The sequence below is a fragment of the Eschrichtius robustus genome, chromosome 5 (genome assembly GCF_028021215.1).
Source record: "Eschrichtius robustus isolate mEscRob2 chromosome 5, mEscRob2.pri, whole genome shotgun sequence".
In the NCBI taxonomy this organism is placed as follows: Eukaryota; Metazoa; Chordata; class Mammalia; order Artiodactyla; family Eschrichtiidae; genus Eschrichtius; species Eschrichtius robustus.
In genome coordinates this window covers 130,650,659-130,670,436 of record NC_090828.1, presented here as the reverse complement: position 1 = coordinate 130,670,436, position 19,778 = coordinate 130,650,659, and the positions used below count along the sequence as shown (strand labels likewise).

The 19,778-nt window shown below is 41.2% G+C and overlaps 1 protein-coding gene across 2 annotated transcripts in view; it reads left to right on the top strand.

Annotated features, from left to right (window-relative positions):
- C5H2orf76 (chromosome 5 C2orf76 homolog) overlaps window positions 1-19,778 on the top strand; it is an 84,341-nt gene that overhangs the window by 13,242 nt on the left and 51,321 nt on the right. The window contains exons 2-3 of one of the 2 annotated variants that reach the window (XM_068545270.1): window positions 15,002-15,070; window positions 18,282-18,426. In XM_068545270.1, coding sequence (XP_068401371.1) covers window positions 18,294-18,426 — 133 coding nt within the window. In that variant the 5' untranslated portion in view covers window positions 15,002-15,070; window positions 18,282-18,293. The remainder of the gene's footprint in view (window positions 1-15,001; window positions 15,071-18,281; window positions 18,427-19,778) is intronic. The other variant, XM_068545271.1, reaches the window with a different exon arrangement.

The window sequence follows — 19,778 nt, the reverse complement described above, 5'->3', positions numbered from 1 at the left end:
CAACTCTGTTATTCTGGAGAGCAAACACACTGGCCCTGTGCTGGGGGCAGACACTGTCCTCCAGGGCTGTAGGCTATACAGACATCCTGGGAAAAGATAGCCCAGAACAAAGGCCACTAGTGCCTCTGCTTATAAGATACGCAGAAACTCAGAGACTCCTGGAAAATTGTCTTCCACTAAGAGCCACTCCTCATTTCTACACCATATTCTGCTGAATTTTCCTATGGGTGTGCCACTTTCTCAGCCACTCTGGTTAATCTGACTGACGGGCTGGGACTAAGTCAATTCCATTCGTCTCAGACAGCATTTAATTAGGGCTACTCTCAGTAAGACTCCAAGCAGCAGGACTAGACCAACCTGCGGAATTGACCTTAGCCATGTCCCCAGGGTCCTGAACAAATCTCAGAAACCACCCATGGGCCTTAGAAAACGAGGGACCTTTCTCTAACTTTCTATATTGAGCTTCCCACTTGGTCTGAGGCATCAATCCAGGTGCAGCAGCTTGTGCTAGCCTTGGCACAGACCACCCTGGGCAAAAGGCAGAAGTTTAGAGTCTGCCATCCATAATGACACTGGCAGTGAGGGCGAGGTGGTGTTACTTATCACTTTAGCTAAAGCTGGGGACAGAATTCATACCACCTTTTCTAATTGGATGACTCATTGTGGGGAAAACTGCCCGTAGGGTGCACTTAACCCTTCCGGAAGCTTTCCTGAGTAACCAAGGGCTGTTTTGGAGAGATTGCCACCATTGATCTAGTCGTTGGTCATGTGAGAGCTTACTCATGGTGTTTTCTGAAACACCTGCAGGTCTAAGATGCAAATAACAGTATTGTGGGGAGAGAGGCAAGTTAATACTGGAGCCTCCGCTCGCCACACACACACACAGACACAAAATCACAGGCCTGGAGGTGCTGGTGTGACCTTGGAAAGAAATTTCTTTACAATTTACAGTTGGGACCCACATGGTTCAGAGCACACAGGTTGTCAGGGCCTCCAGTGTGACCTTTAGCCTGATAGAAGGCATTGGGGTTTTCACTTGGGTTCACATTATTGCATTTAAACCTTGCTTTTGGGGGGACTGCCTGAGGGCAGGCAGGCAGTCTGTCTTGTTTGACTAGGCTGCCAGCTGAGTGTCATTTGTCTGTAACATGGCATGCTGAGCAGTGGCTGTGGGAATGGGGTGGAGAAGACATCTGGAAGTGTTGATAGGTGTTTTGTATGAGAGGTACAGGAGCTGGGACAGATGTTCTGGTACACTTGTTGGTGATGGTTATCGTTGTGGTCAGAGCCATCTGTCAGGGGTGGCAAGTTCAGGAATCAGTTAAATTTAAGGTGCTTATACCAGTTTGGGGGAACCTTGTCAGGGTGTTCTGCTTCATGAGAACTGCTCCGGGGCAATTCTGAAAGATAAAAGATAGTTAACGAATGATCCTTCCCACCCCTATCTCCTGGGGCACAAGTTGTTCTCTCCCTAGGTGGTGAGGTTATTTCCCTCCCTCCACCTCCACAGAAATGTGTGTGTCCCATTCCAGAAGCTATAACTTCACCTTTTTTCTAATCAACTCCTATTCCCTGAAGGGAGTTTTTATAAAACTTACGGAGACCCATTAGGTCCCCCACTGTGGCCTGAAGTGTACTCCACCGATGTGATCTAGATCATTGTCAGTCCAACAAGAGAATCCAGGAAGCTGAACCAGAGTTATGTTCAAATCCCCTAAGCCCCCTTTTGGCCACCTTGCCACATGGAAGATGTACCAGTCAGGCTGGCTGGGGGTACCTGAAGGGGAAAGAAAGAAGCATTATGCACAGGAACGGTCTGGGTGGAATCCCAGGATTTCACACTGGTCTCTATAGCTGCCCCTGCCCCCTCTTCCTCTTTGTCCTGATCATCTCCCAGGAAACAGCAGAGAGAGGACGATCCCTTTCTGGGGGTAGCTGTGTTCAGTGAACAAGCTGCCATTCTAAGGTGTGTGTTCCAGGAGGAGATGAGGGAGGTAGAGTGAGAATTCTTTTTTAGTTGATTTTTCAGACGGCGGTTTCAGTGCTTAACAGTACCAAGTAGCTGTGATGTTAGGGAGGTTTGGGAGGTCTACTGTGTTGGGAAGAAAGAAATTTTCCTCTACTCCTCTGAGGATTGTTTCCACGATTCACAGCCCTTAAGAGAAGTGTCTTTAATCTGCCCCTCTGTGGTTTTCTAAGAGGTAGATCAAATAGCTGGGCCTTTGGCAACAGCTCAAGAGTAAGTAAAACATAAGATTCATCTATGGGAATATTAGCCAGAGCTATGGGAACAGCCTTCAGTTCTGCCACTGAGCAGAGTGAACATGTCTGGTTTTGGTTTTTCACAGCTGGAGCTCGGCTGAACAGTCACAGTAGGCCAGTGGACACTGCTGGGTTTCAGCTTAGCCAAACCATCTGTGAACTAGGCCCAGGCATTTAGGGGAACCTTGCTGTGAACAGAGGGTCCTGTTGAGTCAGTAACTTTGCTTCAGGTGGTAGAGTGAAGAAGAAAGTTTTGCCCAAAGGGAAAGCTGCCACTTTTTCAAATCAAACTGATATGCACACAGGGCTCAACTTGCTAAGTTGTTAAACATATCATTTCCATTTGATAAGGGAACCTGTTTGGTTCTTCCCATCTTATTAGTCATTGAGCTGGAGTTGACTCACTCCCGAATGGGAATGTTAGGCTGAAGAATCGCAAGCTGTGTCAGGGAGGTGAGGAGCCCAAGACCAAAAGGGGTCTCTGGGTGGAGGCTGACTTCCCTTTGCTAGAGGCTCCAGCTTGCAAAATCATCAGCCACAGTGACTGGTACCTCAAAGGGGTCGTCGGGTTGTAGGGCCCACAGGTAGAGATGTACCGCAGCTTGCTAGACCACTTTCAATGCAGCTGATTGGTTTGGGCGCCACTCAGGATGCTGCCTTGTAGGTTAAAAGACCAAGTAGAGTGTCCAAGTGAGGACTTCATCAATCAGGGTTCAACTGGAGAAGCAGCAGAACCAGTAGAAGACAAAATACAGAACACACACATACATACCATACACATATCACACGAGGAACTGGCTTACTCCATGCTGGGGACTGGCTAAGTAGGTTAGACATTCAGAGGCCGGTAGTCAGGAAGGGCCCATGAGGAGCAGATACCAGCTGAGGCTCATGGTGTCAAGCAGCGCTCAGGAGGGAGGACCCAGAGGAAGGGAGAGCAAGTGCAGACCCGCTGTGATTTGGAGTCTCTGAGCTCAGGGACGCCTAAGTCCTCCTAAAGGGCTTCTAACAGATTAAGTCAGGCCCGCCCAGGAGAATCTCCCTTTTGATTAATTTAAGGTCAGCTGATTATGGACTTTAATTACATCTACAAAATGTGTATGCTACAAAGTACATACAAAATATGCTTCTTCCTCTGACATTCAGGAGAAAATATCCCTTGTGGCTCAGAGTAACCAGAAGCATGCCAGAAAGGGCATTCTGGGCACTCTAGCTCAGCCTGGCCACACTGACACGTCACAGAGCCGTCCCAGGCACACACCGTCTCCAGTCCCCAAAGAGACCAGCAAGGTGCTGGCGTTCTTTTTTGGTGGTAGGAGGCTGAGGAGACAGCTGTTGTTCCGTGATGGCCAAAGGGATTGGGCATTATGAATCCACCCACATAATCCCAAGAAACTTTACTTGTTGAGTAGAGCCCTGGATTTAGCTGGTAGAGGTGTGATAACAGCACAGGACCATTGAGACTGAGGTCTCTGACTTGCCAACCAACAGGACATTTTTTATATGTTGAAAACTTTGAACATCAGTGGGTAGGGCAATTGTATGACGTCCCAACCCACCCACTGATGACAAACAGCAGGGGAGCTCCTCCCAGTAGCATTTCTCTACCTATAGCTCTTCCTGATGGGGGAGAATCTCCTTTGGCACTGTAGACAGGGAAGTATAAGGATATGTATGCATCATTTGTACAATCAGATGTAGAAACAACAACAGTACTTTGAATTGGCCTGAAGCATCCCATCTACTTCCTCATGTTAGTTTCCTTTCCCCGCTGTGAATCCTCTCCAGATCCCACTAGCTGAATCTGAGTACCTCCTCCTGCACAGGGCCAGGTAGGACAGACGTGGGTGCCTGTATGCACAGAGCCATAAACATTTGAGTCCCTCCTTTCCCTGATGTTCCTCAGTATGCTTGGGTGCATAAGGCCTTCAGTCTCTCTTGGGGACGGAGAGACCTCAGGCCACCCCTAATGCTCCTCCTTAAAGCAGATGTCAGGGTAGGGGGCAAGGGGAGGGATCAGGGTTACAGAGGGTTACTGGAGCTCTGTGCCAGTTAGCAGGGCACACATATGTTTAGTTTCATATGACCCGGTGGCTATTCATGGCTCAACTTAATGAATTTTTCAGTTACCCAAAAGCTCTAGATCTCCATTGATGACATAATTTGTTTCAGCTCTGGGGACTCTACTTAACAGCTACAGCCTCATTGCCTCTCATCTGGGGCCGCAGGGCTTGCGCCTCATTGCCGTGGTTGCACCCCTTCCCCTCCCACCCCAAGGAGAGTGATCAGCGACCAAAGGACCGTTGGGCAGTTTGTTTCAATCCTACCTTTTGCTGCTCATCCTCTAAAGGTTAATTAACCCTTACAACCCCACACCCACCACTTGGACAAGAGCATGTGCTTCTGGATCCCAGGGAATCTTCTTATATGCCCTAAACCCATGGGACCTTTGTCTTTTCTGTTCCAGAAAGCCATGTTTCTGCCAGCATCCCATCCTTGTCACACACTGTCAAGAACTGTGAAGAGTCTTGAGATTTTATCCTACTCGGAAGCTGACAAATCAGCCTGTCACAGTTTACTGGTCGCTGGCAGAAGACATGGAACTCCTGGGTCTGAGACAAAGGACTGTATTACAGCACAGCCAATAGCATGAGCTCCCTGTTTGTGTCATTTCCTCTTGCCCCGTGAATCCACAGCTGTAGAACCCTGAGTTTAGCTAATCCAAATATTTTATAAAGAACTGCAAGCAGAGACTCCCCCGGTGGCCCAGTGGTTAAGACTCCGCGCTTCCATTGCAGGGGGGCACGGGTTCGATCCCTGCTCGGGGAACTAAGATCCCGCATGCCACATGGTGCAGTCAGTAAATAAATAAATAAATGTACTATTGAAAAGATAACGTAGCAACACTTTAAAAAAAAAAAAAAAAACTGCAAGCGAACCTGCCCAAACTTAGCCCAGAGAGAGACGTTATTTTTATTACAGTGGACAACAAACCAACCTGCCCTCTATTCTGGAGGGAGAGAATATCTCTGTCTTCCTGGGTTGTTCGCTATACACACATCCTTGGAAAGATATCTGAGAGCTAGAGCAGCCAGCGCCTCTGCTCGCAAGACGTGCAGAAGCGTGAGCGCGCCGTGGAGAATCGTCTCCCACGCACACTGTGCAAGGATTAACATTCTCACTGATGACTGCGTATCAAGAAAAATCGGATTTACATTCAGTGTACCTTGTTTAAAACAAGAAGGAAAGTGCGTGAAATATTCTTTCCAAATGGTTAAGTCTCAAACCCTTTGGAAAACTCAACTGCCCAGAATAGTTAGTTCTCTGAGAGTCTTACCTGCCTTGAGCAGAGAAAACAGATTATGATTTTGTGTATTTGCCCCAAATTGAAGGTCACAAAGGCAGGTCTGTGGAACTGTAGGTGTTGATTTGTCAGTGGGTGGTGTACTCAGGGTGAACAGCAAGGGTTTATTTGCTAGAATTGATTGACTGACTCTTCCTCAGGAAAGGCCAGCTGCTAATGTCATCTTGCAGTAAAGCAGTTCTAGCATGGAGAAGTATTTGTGTGGTTGTCTGATTTAACTAATATTTGTTTTGCACCGCCTATGTTATCTTAAGCACCTAAGGTGTGAGACTTTATTTTTTCAACCTATCTTAAAAATGGCTGAGGTCAAAGACTTTAAAATCTTTCATAAGTTAATACATTGAAAATCTCTTTCTTAAAAGTTTCACGTCAGTGAAAGATGAATAAACTGATTTTTCTAATATAATAGGGTTTTTTTATAATTAAAAAAAATTTATTTATTTATTTGGCTGCGTTGGGTCTTCGTTGCTGCACGTAGGCTTTCTCTAGTTGCGGCGAGCAGGGGCTACTCTTCGTTGCGGTGCCCGGGCTTCTCACTGCGGTGGCTTCTTTCGTTGCAGAGCATGGGCTCTAGGCACGCGGGCTTCTGTAGTTGTGGTGTGTGGGCTCAGTAGTTGTGGCTCGCGGGCTCTAGAGCGCAGGCTCTGTAGTTGTGGTGCACAGGCTTTGTTGCTCCACGGCATGTGGGATCCTCCTGGACCGGGGCTCGAACCCATGTCCCCTGCATTGGCAGTCGGATTCTTAACCACTGCACCATGAGGGAAGTCCCTATAGTAGGGTTTTGATTTGAATTATACAAACATTTGGAAGAAAAAGACCAAGAGGTTTTCAAATATTTATTTGATTCTCACGTGGTCCTACTCTATAAGTGTATAGTTTCATTTCTTAAAAATTATGCTTTTGAAAATTTTTATAGCAAATTTCTGTTAACTTTTTTCTTTTTATTATAATGACAAGCTTTTGGTATTTCATTGTTACCAAGATCTATTTTTAGAATAAAATTTTGTTTTCCATTTAAAAGTTTAAAAAAAATTATGCTTTTGAAGTCGGCCAGAATAGATTAAAATGGAATTAACATTTTAGGCATAGTCTTAAATGTGACTTGATTATAATTTGTCATTCTTATGAACTTTAGTTAAATTGGAATTTTATATAAAGTTACTAATTTACCAAGGTTGTATTCTCTTTAAAAGGTGAACATTTCTCATTCACCTACTTAGCAGTGTGCTAGGTGCTCAGTATTTTTAAGAAGAGTAATAAAGAGAATGTAGGTTTTTTCCCTCTCTCTCTCTCTGGAGGTTTTTTCCCTCTCCCTTAAACAACTTTTTAAGGGGTAAAATGACATACTTGGATGATATTTAGTAGTACATATGTTTATTTACTCCAAAATCATTGTCAGAATCATTTACATATTGAGTAATGATGAATCTTAGCAGAAGTCTTCTTTTTCCTACTTTTATACCTGATCATCTATGCCAGTTTAGTTTCCTCATGTAAAAGAACAATAAACTATATTTCTTATCTTCTTTTTATTGATTTGTTTCAAAAGGAAGGCAAATAGACTCTTCGCCCTGTAATATTAGTTCCTAAATCTAGAGGAAAATTAAGCATTTAGTGTGAGTAATATACATATATATTTTTGTATGTGGTTAGAATGTTAGTTCTTTGAAAGTTGTACCTTTTTCATATGGGTAAGACAAGGTTTAAAGCAAACTTCATATATGACAAATTTGATTTTACAATACTTAAATTTAGGGAGTAGGTATAACTTTACAAAATATTGTAGTTTTTCAAAATGATTCACCTTAGGAGTCTGTTAATTTTCAAGTCGCATACACCCCTTCTCCTGCCTGTTGTGGAAAGGAAAGTCAGCCAGTGCACTCTTTTGCCTGGTGGTTATAAAATCTTCTCCATGCTAACTGCCCGAGTGCTGAGTGCTTTTTCTACACTTAAAGCTTCTAACTCGTAAGGACATTTTGGATTCTCTTCCATTCTCTTACAAAAAGATCAAGAGCATGCTTTCTTCAAATACTGGAAAGCACTTTTTTTTCTTTTTTCTTTTTGGTAATACAGTCAGTTCTCATTATTCACAGATTGTGTATTTGTGAATTTGCCTACTCACTAAAATTTACTTGTGAGTAAAAGCAATACTCAGGCACTTTCTTGGTCATTCCCGGATGTGCATTCCCCAGTGACACATTTGAATCAACAAAATTCACGTTACCAGCTGAGGTCAAACCAGGCAACTTGCTGCTGTCTTGTTTCAGCTCATACTGTAAACAGTTGTCTGCATTGTGCTTTATTTAATGCCATGCTTTTCACATTTTTATGCTTGTTGTTGGTGGTGTCGCTGTTTAAAATGGCCCCCAAACGTAGTGCCATCTAGTGTTCCTAAGTGCAAGAGGGCTGTGTGTGCCTTACAGAGAAAATCCGTGCATTAGGTAAGCTTTGTTCAGGCATGACTTGTAATACTGTTGGCTGTGAGTTCAGCGTTCATGAATCAACAATATATGCCAAATAAGGTGTCTTTCAACAGAAACGCACATAAAACAAGGTCATGTATTTATTGGCTGATGAAAATGTTGTGGCTAGAGGAACCAGAGGCTCCCCAGAACCTGGCCCTGTATTTCCCTAGGAGCAGTGGTTCGGTATTCACGAATTCAGTGTTCACGACCACTTTACAGACATTTTCCACTGCGAGTAAGCGGAATTGGCTGTAGTTACTTTTTATCCACTGCGAGTAACCAGAATTGGCTGTAGTTACTTTTTTTTTTTTTTTAAGCTGAGAGAGGTCATCAGTCGAGTATTTTATGCATTTGCATGTTTTGTGCTTATCATAATGCTGGGCTCTGAGCTTTTTGTTCACCTCAGGAGCCAACCCCCACCAAGCTGGTTTACAGCTCTTTAGCTCAGAACTTTGCCTCGGGGAGAGGAGCCAGCTTCGGAATGAGAGCTGTTAGGCTGTTAGCGAACCTGGCTTGCAGCTTGTCTTGACTTTCCCTGACCATTCCATGCTGAATTTCCACCTTCCCTGTTCAGGCCGCTGGATCCTGGGCCATAAAAAGCAGCTTCAACCTGACCCGTAAGGCTGGTCCAGGAAGGGAGGGTGCTGGGCTACATCCATTCTTGGCTCTGATGATGCAGTGGTTACCTGTCAGGGACGTGGGAGCTCCATGTGAGGTCATTCCTGCATGGGTTTTGTGTTTGCTTTGTTTGTTTGTTTTTAAGAGTTTTGCTTTGCTTTGGATATGGGTTTTTTCTTCATTATCCCAAACCAGCTGGGTAAGGTACCAGCGAGAACAGGTTTTTTTAGGCAGGGAAGTTTAAAGACCTTCCTAAGCCCTAGGCACTGTTACTTTTCAGATCCCCACCCTACATTGTAAAAAATGGACCTATATCCTGTATTAAATCAAACATATATAAGTCGAGTTGAGTTGCTGTTGAAATGTTACGTGTTGTAGGTAGTTACTTAAATGTTAATTTTGATTTTTAAAGGTTTTCATATTCTGGAGCAATGAGGTTTTTCTTCAGGTCTCAAACATTTTCATGGCCCTGGAAGAGCTCATAGACCCTGGGTACTATGTCTGTAGTGCAGGACTGATGTGTCAGGAGGAATTCCGGCGTTCCTCAGCCCTGCAGTTATCCAGACATCGATGGGGGCTCTGCTGTGCCTCATGACGCACACGCTGCTGGGTTTACAAAAATAAACCATGAACAGATGACTGCAGTATGACACGGTCAGGCGCTGTGGGGGGACAGAGGGGTCTTCGCTGAGCTGGGGCAGAGGAGGAGCTGACTGATGCTGTCCCGGGGCAGGTGGTCCCGGGCCAGTTTCGGGGGCTGCCTGCCTGTGTGGTGAGGGGAAGAGGTGAGGGGCACAGGGAGCCTGGGGAGAAGCTGGGGGTGGAGAGGTGCGGAGGAGGCTTGGAACAGCCTGCTACGTGTGGAAATCATGGGCAGTTGTTGCTGCCGGCGTGACATGTGCAAAGTGGGCTGTGGTGGGGACGAATACCATCTGAGGGGTAGGGAGGGGCTGAGTATGGAAGGCCTTTCGTGCACCTCGGGCAGGTGTAGACTTATCCTGGGCATGTGACCTGCTCCTAGTGCCCCTCACTGCTCAATACTTTCCGGATTTAGTTGGCGTCCCTCAATACGTGTCAGTAGTATAACTAAGGTTCCGACCCTCTCTGTTCTGTACAGTGTTTGATAAGTTCTGTTTTGTTTGCTTTGTTCAGTTAGCTCTTTTTTCTTAAAGGAAGTAGAAATACTTTAGCTTTAAAAATAACTTTTTGTTGCTGTATACCACATACATCAGAAAAGTGCAAATGTAAGTATACAGGGAAATTAGCCTAATTCCAAAACACATAATCATTATTAAAACATCAAGCAATATTAAAGATAAATAAACCAAGTAACAGGCAAGAGCTAATATTCACTAATACGTCATAGCCATCTTTTAAAGTTAGTATCCCTGGATCCATTTCACCCTTTAATGTCTGCAGGGGATTTTATTTTATGGCGTGACATATTTACTTAACTAGGTCTTCATTGATGAACATTTAGATGGATTCTAATTTTTATAAACTATTAGAAACACATCAATGAAAAAATCTTCCTTGAATGTACATCTTTGTGCACTTATCTTCTCTTAAAATGATTTTACTATGAAAAATTTTAAGCATATAAAAAAAAAAATTGAAAAAAAAAATTGAGTAGTATGATAAGGTCCCACATACACCCAGCTTCAGCAGTTACCAATGTTCTACAATTTTTTAAATAATCTACACATCCATAATTGTTTTCCCTCTGTCAGAGTATTTGAAAGCAAGTACCAGTCATAATACCGTTTCACCTATATACCTCAGTCTTTTAAGTTAAAGACTCAGAAGCATAATAATATTAAATAAACAGAGTTGATATTAATTCCTAATATCATCTAATATTATGCAAATAAGGATCCGTGCAAGGTCTAAACATTGGTTGATATATCTCTTTTAAGTCTCTTGGTTTATAACCTTCCTCTCCTTCTATATATCTCATGCTAATTATTTGTTGAAGAAAACAAGTCATTTATTCAGTAGAATTTTCCACAGTCTGAACTTGGCTGATGACCTCCTTATGGTGTCATTTAACTTGTTCTTCCAGACACCATCATAGCCCATAAACCAGGAGTTAGATCTGGAGGCTTGATTCATTTGTTAAGTTTGATTACTAAGTTCAAGTGTTGTCAGCCCCTGCAGTATTCATTCTAAAGTTTCCCATCAGTCTTTTACCTAATGGTTTTGACACCCCTTTATGATCATTGCCTACATTCATTATTTCATTAGGGTTTTCAAAATGATGGCTTTTAGCAACTTTTGAGATAATTGTAGATTCACATGCAGTTGTAAGAAAGAGTACAGAGTGATCCTGTATGCCCTTCATCCAGTTTTCCCCAAGGGTAACATCCTGCTTCAGTGTAGTCTAGTATCACATCCAGGGAATTGATGTTGATACAATCCATGGACCATATTTAGATTTCACTGGTTTTACATTTTCTTATGTATGCATGTATGCACGGGCATGTGCATTTAGTTTTATGCAGTTTTATCACATGTGTAGATAAATGTGGATAACACCATGGTCAGGAATCCGTTCCATCACAAGGATCTCTCATGCTACCCATTTATAGCCACAGCCACCTCCTTCCCTCCCCGCTGACCTCCAGAACACTGTTCTCCGTTTCTATAATTTTGTCATTACAAGAATGACATACAAATGGGACTACGCAGTATGTAATGTTCTGAGGTTGGTTTTTTTTTTTTTTCAGTTTAAATTCCCTTAAGATCCATCAAAATTGTTACGTGTATCAACAGTTTATTCCTTTTTATTACTCAGTGTTTCATGATATGAATATACCACAGTTGGTTTAACCATTCACATGTTGAAGGACATTTGGGTTTCCAGTTTTGGGGTATTACACGTGAATATGCTATGAGCATTCATGTATAGGTTTTTGTGTGAACATAAGTTTTCATTTCTCTGGCATAAATACTCAAGAGTGTATTTGCTAGGTCTGTGATAAACACATGTTTAGTTGTGTAAGAAACTGCCATTCTTTTCCAGAGTGGCTATACGGTTTTGCATTCCCATCAGCAATGAATGAAAGATCTAGTTTCTCTGCACCCTCACCAACATTTGATGTTATCACTGTTTTGTTTTAGCCATTTTGATAAATATGTAAATCATGATTTTTAAATTCTATCTTTCCTTCAGTGCTTTTTGGCTGTAATTCTTCTATAAAGAAGAACTTTTTCATCAGCCATTTGGTAACCTTGAAATACAGTCTGTATAAGAATTTGGTTATTTTTCTTATTTTCGATGCCCACCTCCCCACCTTGGTAAGCCAGTTTTCAGAAAAACAAATAAGTGCCCTTTTAGCTCCAGAGTGACTAATTGGCTTTTTAAACCGTATTGTTATAAACACATGGATTTTTAAAATATTTGATGTGATTATCTTCCAGGTAAATTAGTAGAAGAGAAATTGCCACGTCAAAGGGTAGGCAAATTTAAAATTTTGATATAGATTACCCCACTCCTCTCCAGAAAGGCTGTATCATTTTATGTTCTTAGCAAGAGTACATAAAATATTTATTTTTCTATACCCTTGCCAACACCGGTGTGGCCAGTTTTTAATTTAAAAATATTTTACCAATCTGATGGCAACTTGGTATCTTACTATTTCTATTTTCAGTTCTTTAGTTACTAGTAAAGTTGATCATCTTTTCATGTTATTGACTTCTTAACAATTTAGCCAATTGCCTCTCTGTCCCTTCATTTGAGGAATGCCTTTTAAACTTGATCAGATTCATTTTTTTAAAGTAGGTCAAGCCTTCTGGGAAAATGTCACATTTATAATTTGTAATACTGGCTTTCCAAGCTGTCTCTACAGTATGTCTGGCTCTCTAAACTAACAAGCTGTATTTCCAACAGTCCTTGAGGCAAATTAAATAATGGCTTCATTCTGATAGTAGCTAATATGGTTTAGTTACTGAGTATAAATTACAACAAATTTCTGATGAAGATGACCATATGTTGTTGACCAAAATTAGATATTAATGCAAATTTGGAGTTTTAAATTGAAAACTTCAACTATTTAAGTACAATATATGGGCAGCTTTTTATTAAGTGGAAGAAACAAACCTACAATTAGAAAAGTTTCATAAGGCATGCATATGCTAGCTTGCCCAGCCTCCTTGGTTAGACCATTTATATCATTTATTTCATTGTACCTGGGAATCTCGTATCTTTATCTGCTGCCTACATGAGCTGTCTTTATGCCCAAACCTATTTAACCCCAAGTAGACTGTTGATAAAAGCAGCTACTATTTATTGAGATCCAGCTGTGTGAGATCCAACTATGTGTTGGGGCTAAGAGGTAGAGTCAATAATTAAGTTAGATCTGTCCAGCTCTAAACTCTTTGGGAACTTGGACTGTATTACAGGGCTTCCCAGCATGTTTGGATGTATATGTCTGGTGTGCTTTGGAGGGCTTCTTTGTTGTTTTGGGGGCTTGGTGAGAGGAGGAAGAAGTTGGTCATAATTTTCACAGACCTGTTAACACTGCTTCTAAAATACGGAATCTTTTATAATATCCCTTTCTTGAGAGAGATTCTTTATTAAGTACCTCAGTATATTTTAAATTGTAAATGTCTTGCTGAACTGCCATTATTTGGTAGATTCTAGGGTCAGAATTTTTGGGAAGCACTGTAAAACCAGATTTAATAACAAATAGTGTATTTTTTTGGAAATTTTTATGTTCATATTCTTTGTCCACTTTTCTGATATGTTTTACATTTTCGTTGTTGGTTTGTAAGGGTTTTTTGGTTTGTTTGTTTGGTTTGGTTTTTGGTCATGTTTAACCACACTAAAGAATGCAAATAAATAAAAAGATATTATTTTACCTATTGATTTGGATAAAAGTAATAATAATTTTTCTATTATAATATCTAGTGTTTGCAAGGAATACACTGTTCATGGGAAAACTGATGTAGACCTCTGCAGAGCAATTTGGCAGTATCAAAAAATCTAACAAATATGCTTATTCATCTTGAGCCCAGGTTTTCTACTTCTCATGAGTCATTTCTCGTGTATGTATATCAGAGCCTTTCTCATGGGTGATATATTTGAAAATATGCTAAATGTCCAATAGTAAGATGTTGGAGGTAAGGAGTATGGAATGTTGTACAGACCTTAAAAATCATTGAAGAAAAATATTTAATACATGGGAAAATGTGCATAAGAAGTTAATTTAAAAGGCAGATTATAAAGAGCTTGCACTGTATGTTCCTAATTTAAAATTTTTTGTATATATAAGTCAAAGTATGTAGACTCTGGATTCTAAATCAAACAGGCTAACTGTAAAAAAGACGTTTTGGAGGCAGAGAAAATCAAACATGGACTGAGTATTAGATGAAATTGAGTATTTGCTATTAGTTTTGTTAGGTATGATAATGACATTTTAGTTTTATTTTTTAAGTGTTCAGTGTTAGAGACACATACTGAAGTGTTACAGGGTGAAATTATATGAAATCTGGAATTTGCTGCACAGTACTCAAAAATAAAGGAATTAGATAACAACAACAAAAAATAACAAATAGTATAGTAGCTAATAATAGAATTATCAAAAGATTTAATTTAATAATGGAATTATCAAAAGATTTAATTTAGAGGGAAAATATTATTTTTAGTTCCTTAAAAACCACTTGTTTAATTATAAACAGTATACTAATTATAATTGCAGATTATTTTATGCATTAAAACAGCTGAATCTTTGCTTTTCATGCATAATATACTGTATATTCTCTCAAACTTCGTAAAATATTTGTGTAAGCATTCTATGATTCAGAGAGACTTTCTAGGCCAAATTAGTGTGGCTTATTTGTGTATATTATGAAGTATTCCAGATACACTAAAAGGCTTAAAGAATAGTAATTTATACTATCCCTATACCTAACATCCTACTTAAGATATAAAGTGCAACCAGTATAATTGGAACGACGGTTTTACCTCTCCCTAATTGCATAATCCTTTCTTTGCCTCAGAAAGAACAATTAATCATCTCCTTTTAAACATAATAAAAGTTATGCTTTTGAACTTTATGTAAATGGTAGTGTAGTCTGATGCTTTTGCAGCTTGATTTTTTTCCATTCACCTTACTGTTTCTGAGATTTCATCTGTGTTGATGTGCATAGTTCAGGTTCATTCATTTTCACTGCTTGAACTAATTTCGTTGTACGAAAATGTCATAATTATCTGTCCTCCTGCTGATGGACATTTAGTCGTTTCCAGTTTTTGCGATTAACAAATGATGTTACTATTAATGTTCTTTTACAGTTCTCCTTGTGCCATGTGTGAGAGAGTCCCCAGGACACCTACCTATGAATGAAATTGATGGATTGAAAGGTATGTGAATCTTCAGCTTTACTAAGTATTGCCAAATTGTCTCCAAAAGTAGAACCTGTTTGGATGCCAGCCTTAACTGGTTCTGCACCCTTGCCAACACTAGGTATTGTCAGACTTTTTTGTTTGTCAGTTTGATGAGTAATATATCTCATGGTTATTTTGAATTTCACTGATTACTGGTGAGGTTGGACATCTTTTCTTATGTTATTAGTATTACAGGATTTTTTTATTCTGGAATTTTATTCTTAATATAGCAGGTTCTTATTAGTTATCTATTTTATACATATTAGTGTATATATGTCAATCCCAATCTCCCAGTTTATCCCACCACCACCACCCACCCCCCCGCCCCCACTCCCTGCTTTCCCCTCATTACAGGTATTTTTTTAGTACTTGCATATTATGGCTGTAAGTTGTATGCAAAGTTGAAAGCATGAAGGAGTTGCTACTAGTTAGAAATATACCATAATTTTTTTTTTAAAACATTGGCAACGGGGCTTCCCTGGTGGCGCAGTGGTTGAGAATCTGCCTGCCAGTGCAGGGGACACGGGTTCGAGCCCTGGTCTGGGAAGATCCCACATGCCGCGGAGCAACTAGGCCCGTGAGCCACAACTACTGAGCCTGCGCGTCTGGAGCCTGTGCTCCGCAACAAGAGAGGCCACGATAGTGAGAGGCCCGCGCACCGCGATGAAGAGTGGCCCCCGCTCGCCGCAACTAGAGAAAGCCCTCGCACAGAAACGAAGACCCAACACACCCAAAAATAAATAAATAAATTCATTAAAAAAAAAAAAACATTGGCAACTTTGCAGATATTTTGGAGGAAATAGTTTGGGATGATTTTTCGAACAGTGCATTAGAGAGAGCATTGGATTTGGAATTAAATTGGTGCTTGAATCCTGGCTTCATATTTTATCAGCTATATGACCTTGGGCAATTAGTGCAATCTCTCTGAGTCTTTCCTCATCCTTAAATGAATATAATACCTCCTGGTTTGATGATAGAATTAAATCTGTAACAGTTTTTGCCTGGTCATCAAAGAAACACGTGGTCTTGTGTTATCCTGATGGCAGATTATGTGTTTTTCTGTTGACTAATTCTGGACGCTTTTCGTTGAGTACTGCTTTCAGTTGGTCTAATTGGGAGCAGTGCTTGTTGGAATTAAGCGTTTGGTTTTCCAGAAGGAGCTCATAATAGAGGACTCCCTTCCAATCCCACCATATACACAACATCACCTTCTTTGGATGAAGACCGGCCTTTGGTGTGGTCAGTGGTGGTGCATTTTGCCTGCCCCACGATCTCTTCCGTTCCACATTATTGTACAGTATCCATTTTTTCATCACCTGTCACAATTTGTTTTAAAAATGGAACGTTTTCATCATGTTTAAGTAGAGAATCGCACACGGGAATATGGTCAAGAAGGTTTTTTTTACTTAACTTATGTGGAACCCAAACATCAAAGCAATGAACATAACCAAGCTGGTGCAAATGATTTTCAAAGCTTGATTTGGATATTTGGAGTATGTCGGCTATCTCCCGTGTGGTATAACGTTGATTGTTCTCAATTGTTGTTTCGATTTGATCGCTATCAACTTCAACTGGTCTACCCGACCATGGACCATCATCCAGCGAGAAATCTCCAGCACAAAACTTTGCAAACCACTTTTGACATGTTCAATCAGTCATAGCACCTTCTCCGTACACTGCACAAGTCTTTTTTTGCATTTTGGTTTCGTTTTTACCTTTCCTGAAATAATAAAGCATAATATGCCAAAAACGTTGCTTTCTTTTTTCCATCTTCAATATTAAAATGGCTACACAAAAATTCACCAATTTTGATAAGTCTCTTTTTAAATGCACTCTGATATGACAGCTGTCACAATACAATCTAACATAATTGTTTTGAATGAAGTTAAAGACAACCAAGTGCTGCTAGAGCCATCTTACAGAAAAAACCGAAAGAACCTTTTGGCCAACCCAATACATAGCTTTAGGATGAAATAAACATATTCAAATTAAATAATAGTGTGGAAGATGGATGATACCGTGGCACGTGATTAAATCCTTCCTGAAATCTGGCAGCATTTGTGAAATTAAAATGCAGCCTGGGGCTTCCCTGGTGGTGCAGTGGTTAAGAATCCACCTGCCAGGGTGCTTCCCTGGTGGCGCAGCGGTTGAGAATCCGCCTGCCAATGCAGGAGACATGGGTTCGAGCCTTGGTCCGGGAAGATCCCACATGCCGCGGAGCAACTAAGCCCGTGTGCCACAACTACTGAGCCTGCGCTCTAGAGCCCACGAGCCACAACTACTGAGCCCTTGTGCCACAACTACTGAAGCCCGTGTGCCTAGAGCCCATGCTCCACAACAAGAGAAGCCACTGCAATGAGAAGCCTGTGCACCGCAACGAAGAGTAGCCCCTGCTTGCCTCAACTAGAGAAAGCCCGTGCGCAGCAACAAAGACCCAACACAGCCAAAAATAAATAAATAAATAAATAAAAAAAAAAAAAAAAAAAAAGAATCCACCTGCCAATGCAGGAGACACGGGTTCGAGCCCCGGTCCGGGAAGATCCCACATGCCGCGGAGGAACTAAGCCTGTGCACCACAACTACTGAGCCTGCACTCTAGAGCCCGCGAGCCACAACTACTGAAGCCCGTGTGCCTAGAGCCTGTGCTACGCAACAAGAGAAGCCACCGCAGCGAGAAGCCTGCGCACCGCAGCAAAGAGTAGCTCCCGCTCACCACAACTAGAGAAAGCCAGCGCACAGCAACGAAGACCCAACGCAGCCAAAACAAAAAGAACAAAACAAAACAAAATGCAGCCTGATAGTTGACGCTAATATAAGTGTACTTCATCTCAGGGCCAAATGAGGAGATCGCTGGTGTACCAAACCAGAGCGGTCACATGTTTAGTGCAACCCCACTTCTCCCCATACATGCACACCCACACCCTTGAGTCAGTTGTGTTCATCTTCTGTGCCCTGTCAGTTTTCTACCAGTCAGAACATCCGTGACTGTGATAAAGCTGTCCAGGATCGCAGTGGGTAGGTGGGAGTGACCTTGGGACCCTTTGGTTGCCCCGGAATCTGGCCTGGGTGTGGGGGCTGTGTTGTTAACTGTGCAGTGTGGGAGAGATGGGCTGGGTGCCCAAGAGCTGATGGAGGAAGTGCAGCCTTGTAGATAATTATGAGTTGATGTTATTGTCCCTCGCCACAGGCATTTCTTCACATGGCTTCCGAAGATGTGACCGTTACGGTTCGCCTCATTCGTTCATTTGAGCATCGCAATTTCAGACCTGTAGTATATCATGGAGTTCAGTTGGACCAAACTGTAAAGGAATTTATAGTATTTCTAAAGCAAGGTATGAGACATCTCAGCCACTTTGTTTTATTAGTGTTTTGAAAAAAATTGTTGACTATTAGAGTGATAGTAATCTTTAAAAAACACTTGGAAAGATATTAACCTGTGTTCTAAGCCAGGTGTGAGGCTGGCTCCTGCTCTGGGCCTTGCCATCAGCGGCAGTGTTTCCCTGAGGCTTATTTAGCAACATGTTTGCCCTCATCAGAGATTGTCACTATTGTGTTTGGCTTCTCCCTTTTTTTTTGTTTTTAATTAAAAAAAAAAAAATTAAGGTCTGTGTTTGCTTGTAACAAATGGGTTTACGTATTTGGAGGCCGATTAGTAAGAGAACGTAGTGTTACCCGGCTGAGCACAAAGAGGGCCTTCTGGGGAGTGTGACAGGAAGGTGGCAGGCCTCTGTACAGCCAGGAGGTCACGAGAGCTGCTGGTCATTGTGGGCACAGAAGTGACAGCCAGCCTCACTGGTGCTACTGTATCATTTCAAGCTTAACATGCAGCAGGCATGAATTTAGTCTTCATTTTGATTGGTGGGTTTCTAACCTCTGTTTTTAATTACTGAAGTGTTCCAATCATCAACATTTGATGAAACATCTAGAATAAGCTTTTATTATTATCTTATGGTATAATGTACAGATCTTAGTGTACTGTTCTATGAGTTTCGACAGATGTAGTACTTTATATCCAACTTAATTTTTTTAAACTGACATAATTTCAGACACAGAAAAGTTGCAGAAACTGCTGGATGCTCTTCACAGATTCCCTAAATGTCAACATTTTGTTACATTTGTTTTTCTCTCTCCTCCTCCTCCCCCCTTCCTCTCTTACTCTCCCACTTCATTTTTTTCTCTGAACCTTTTAGAAGTATGTTGCAGACATGATTCCCTTTTACCTCTAAATATTTCAGTGTGTATTTTCTAAAAACAAGGAATTCACTTAAGTAAACCTAGTACAATGATGAAAATCAGGAACTTAACGTTGAAACAATGCTATTATCTAATTTACAGACCTTATTGAGATTAATTAATTAATTAATTAATTCCTTTAATCTGAGTTAATTTCTTTATCCTGGAGTCTTTTATTGTATTTCATCACATTGGCAATTTTGAATAGTACAGCCCAGTTATTTTGTAGAATGCCTCCCTCAGGTGGGTTTTTCCAGTGTTTTCTCATTATTAGATTTAGGTTATGCTTTTGGCAGAGAAATCATTGAAACAATGCTGACTTCTCAGTGCATTTACACTAGGACGCACATGCTGTCGACTGCCCCCATTACTGGCAATGGTGACTTTAATCAGTTGGTTAAGGTGATATCTGCCAGGTTTCTCCACTGTAAATTTTTATTGTAATTGAAAA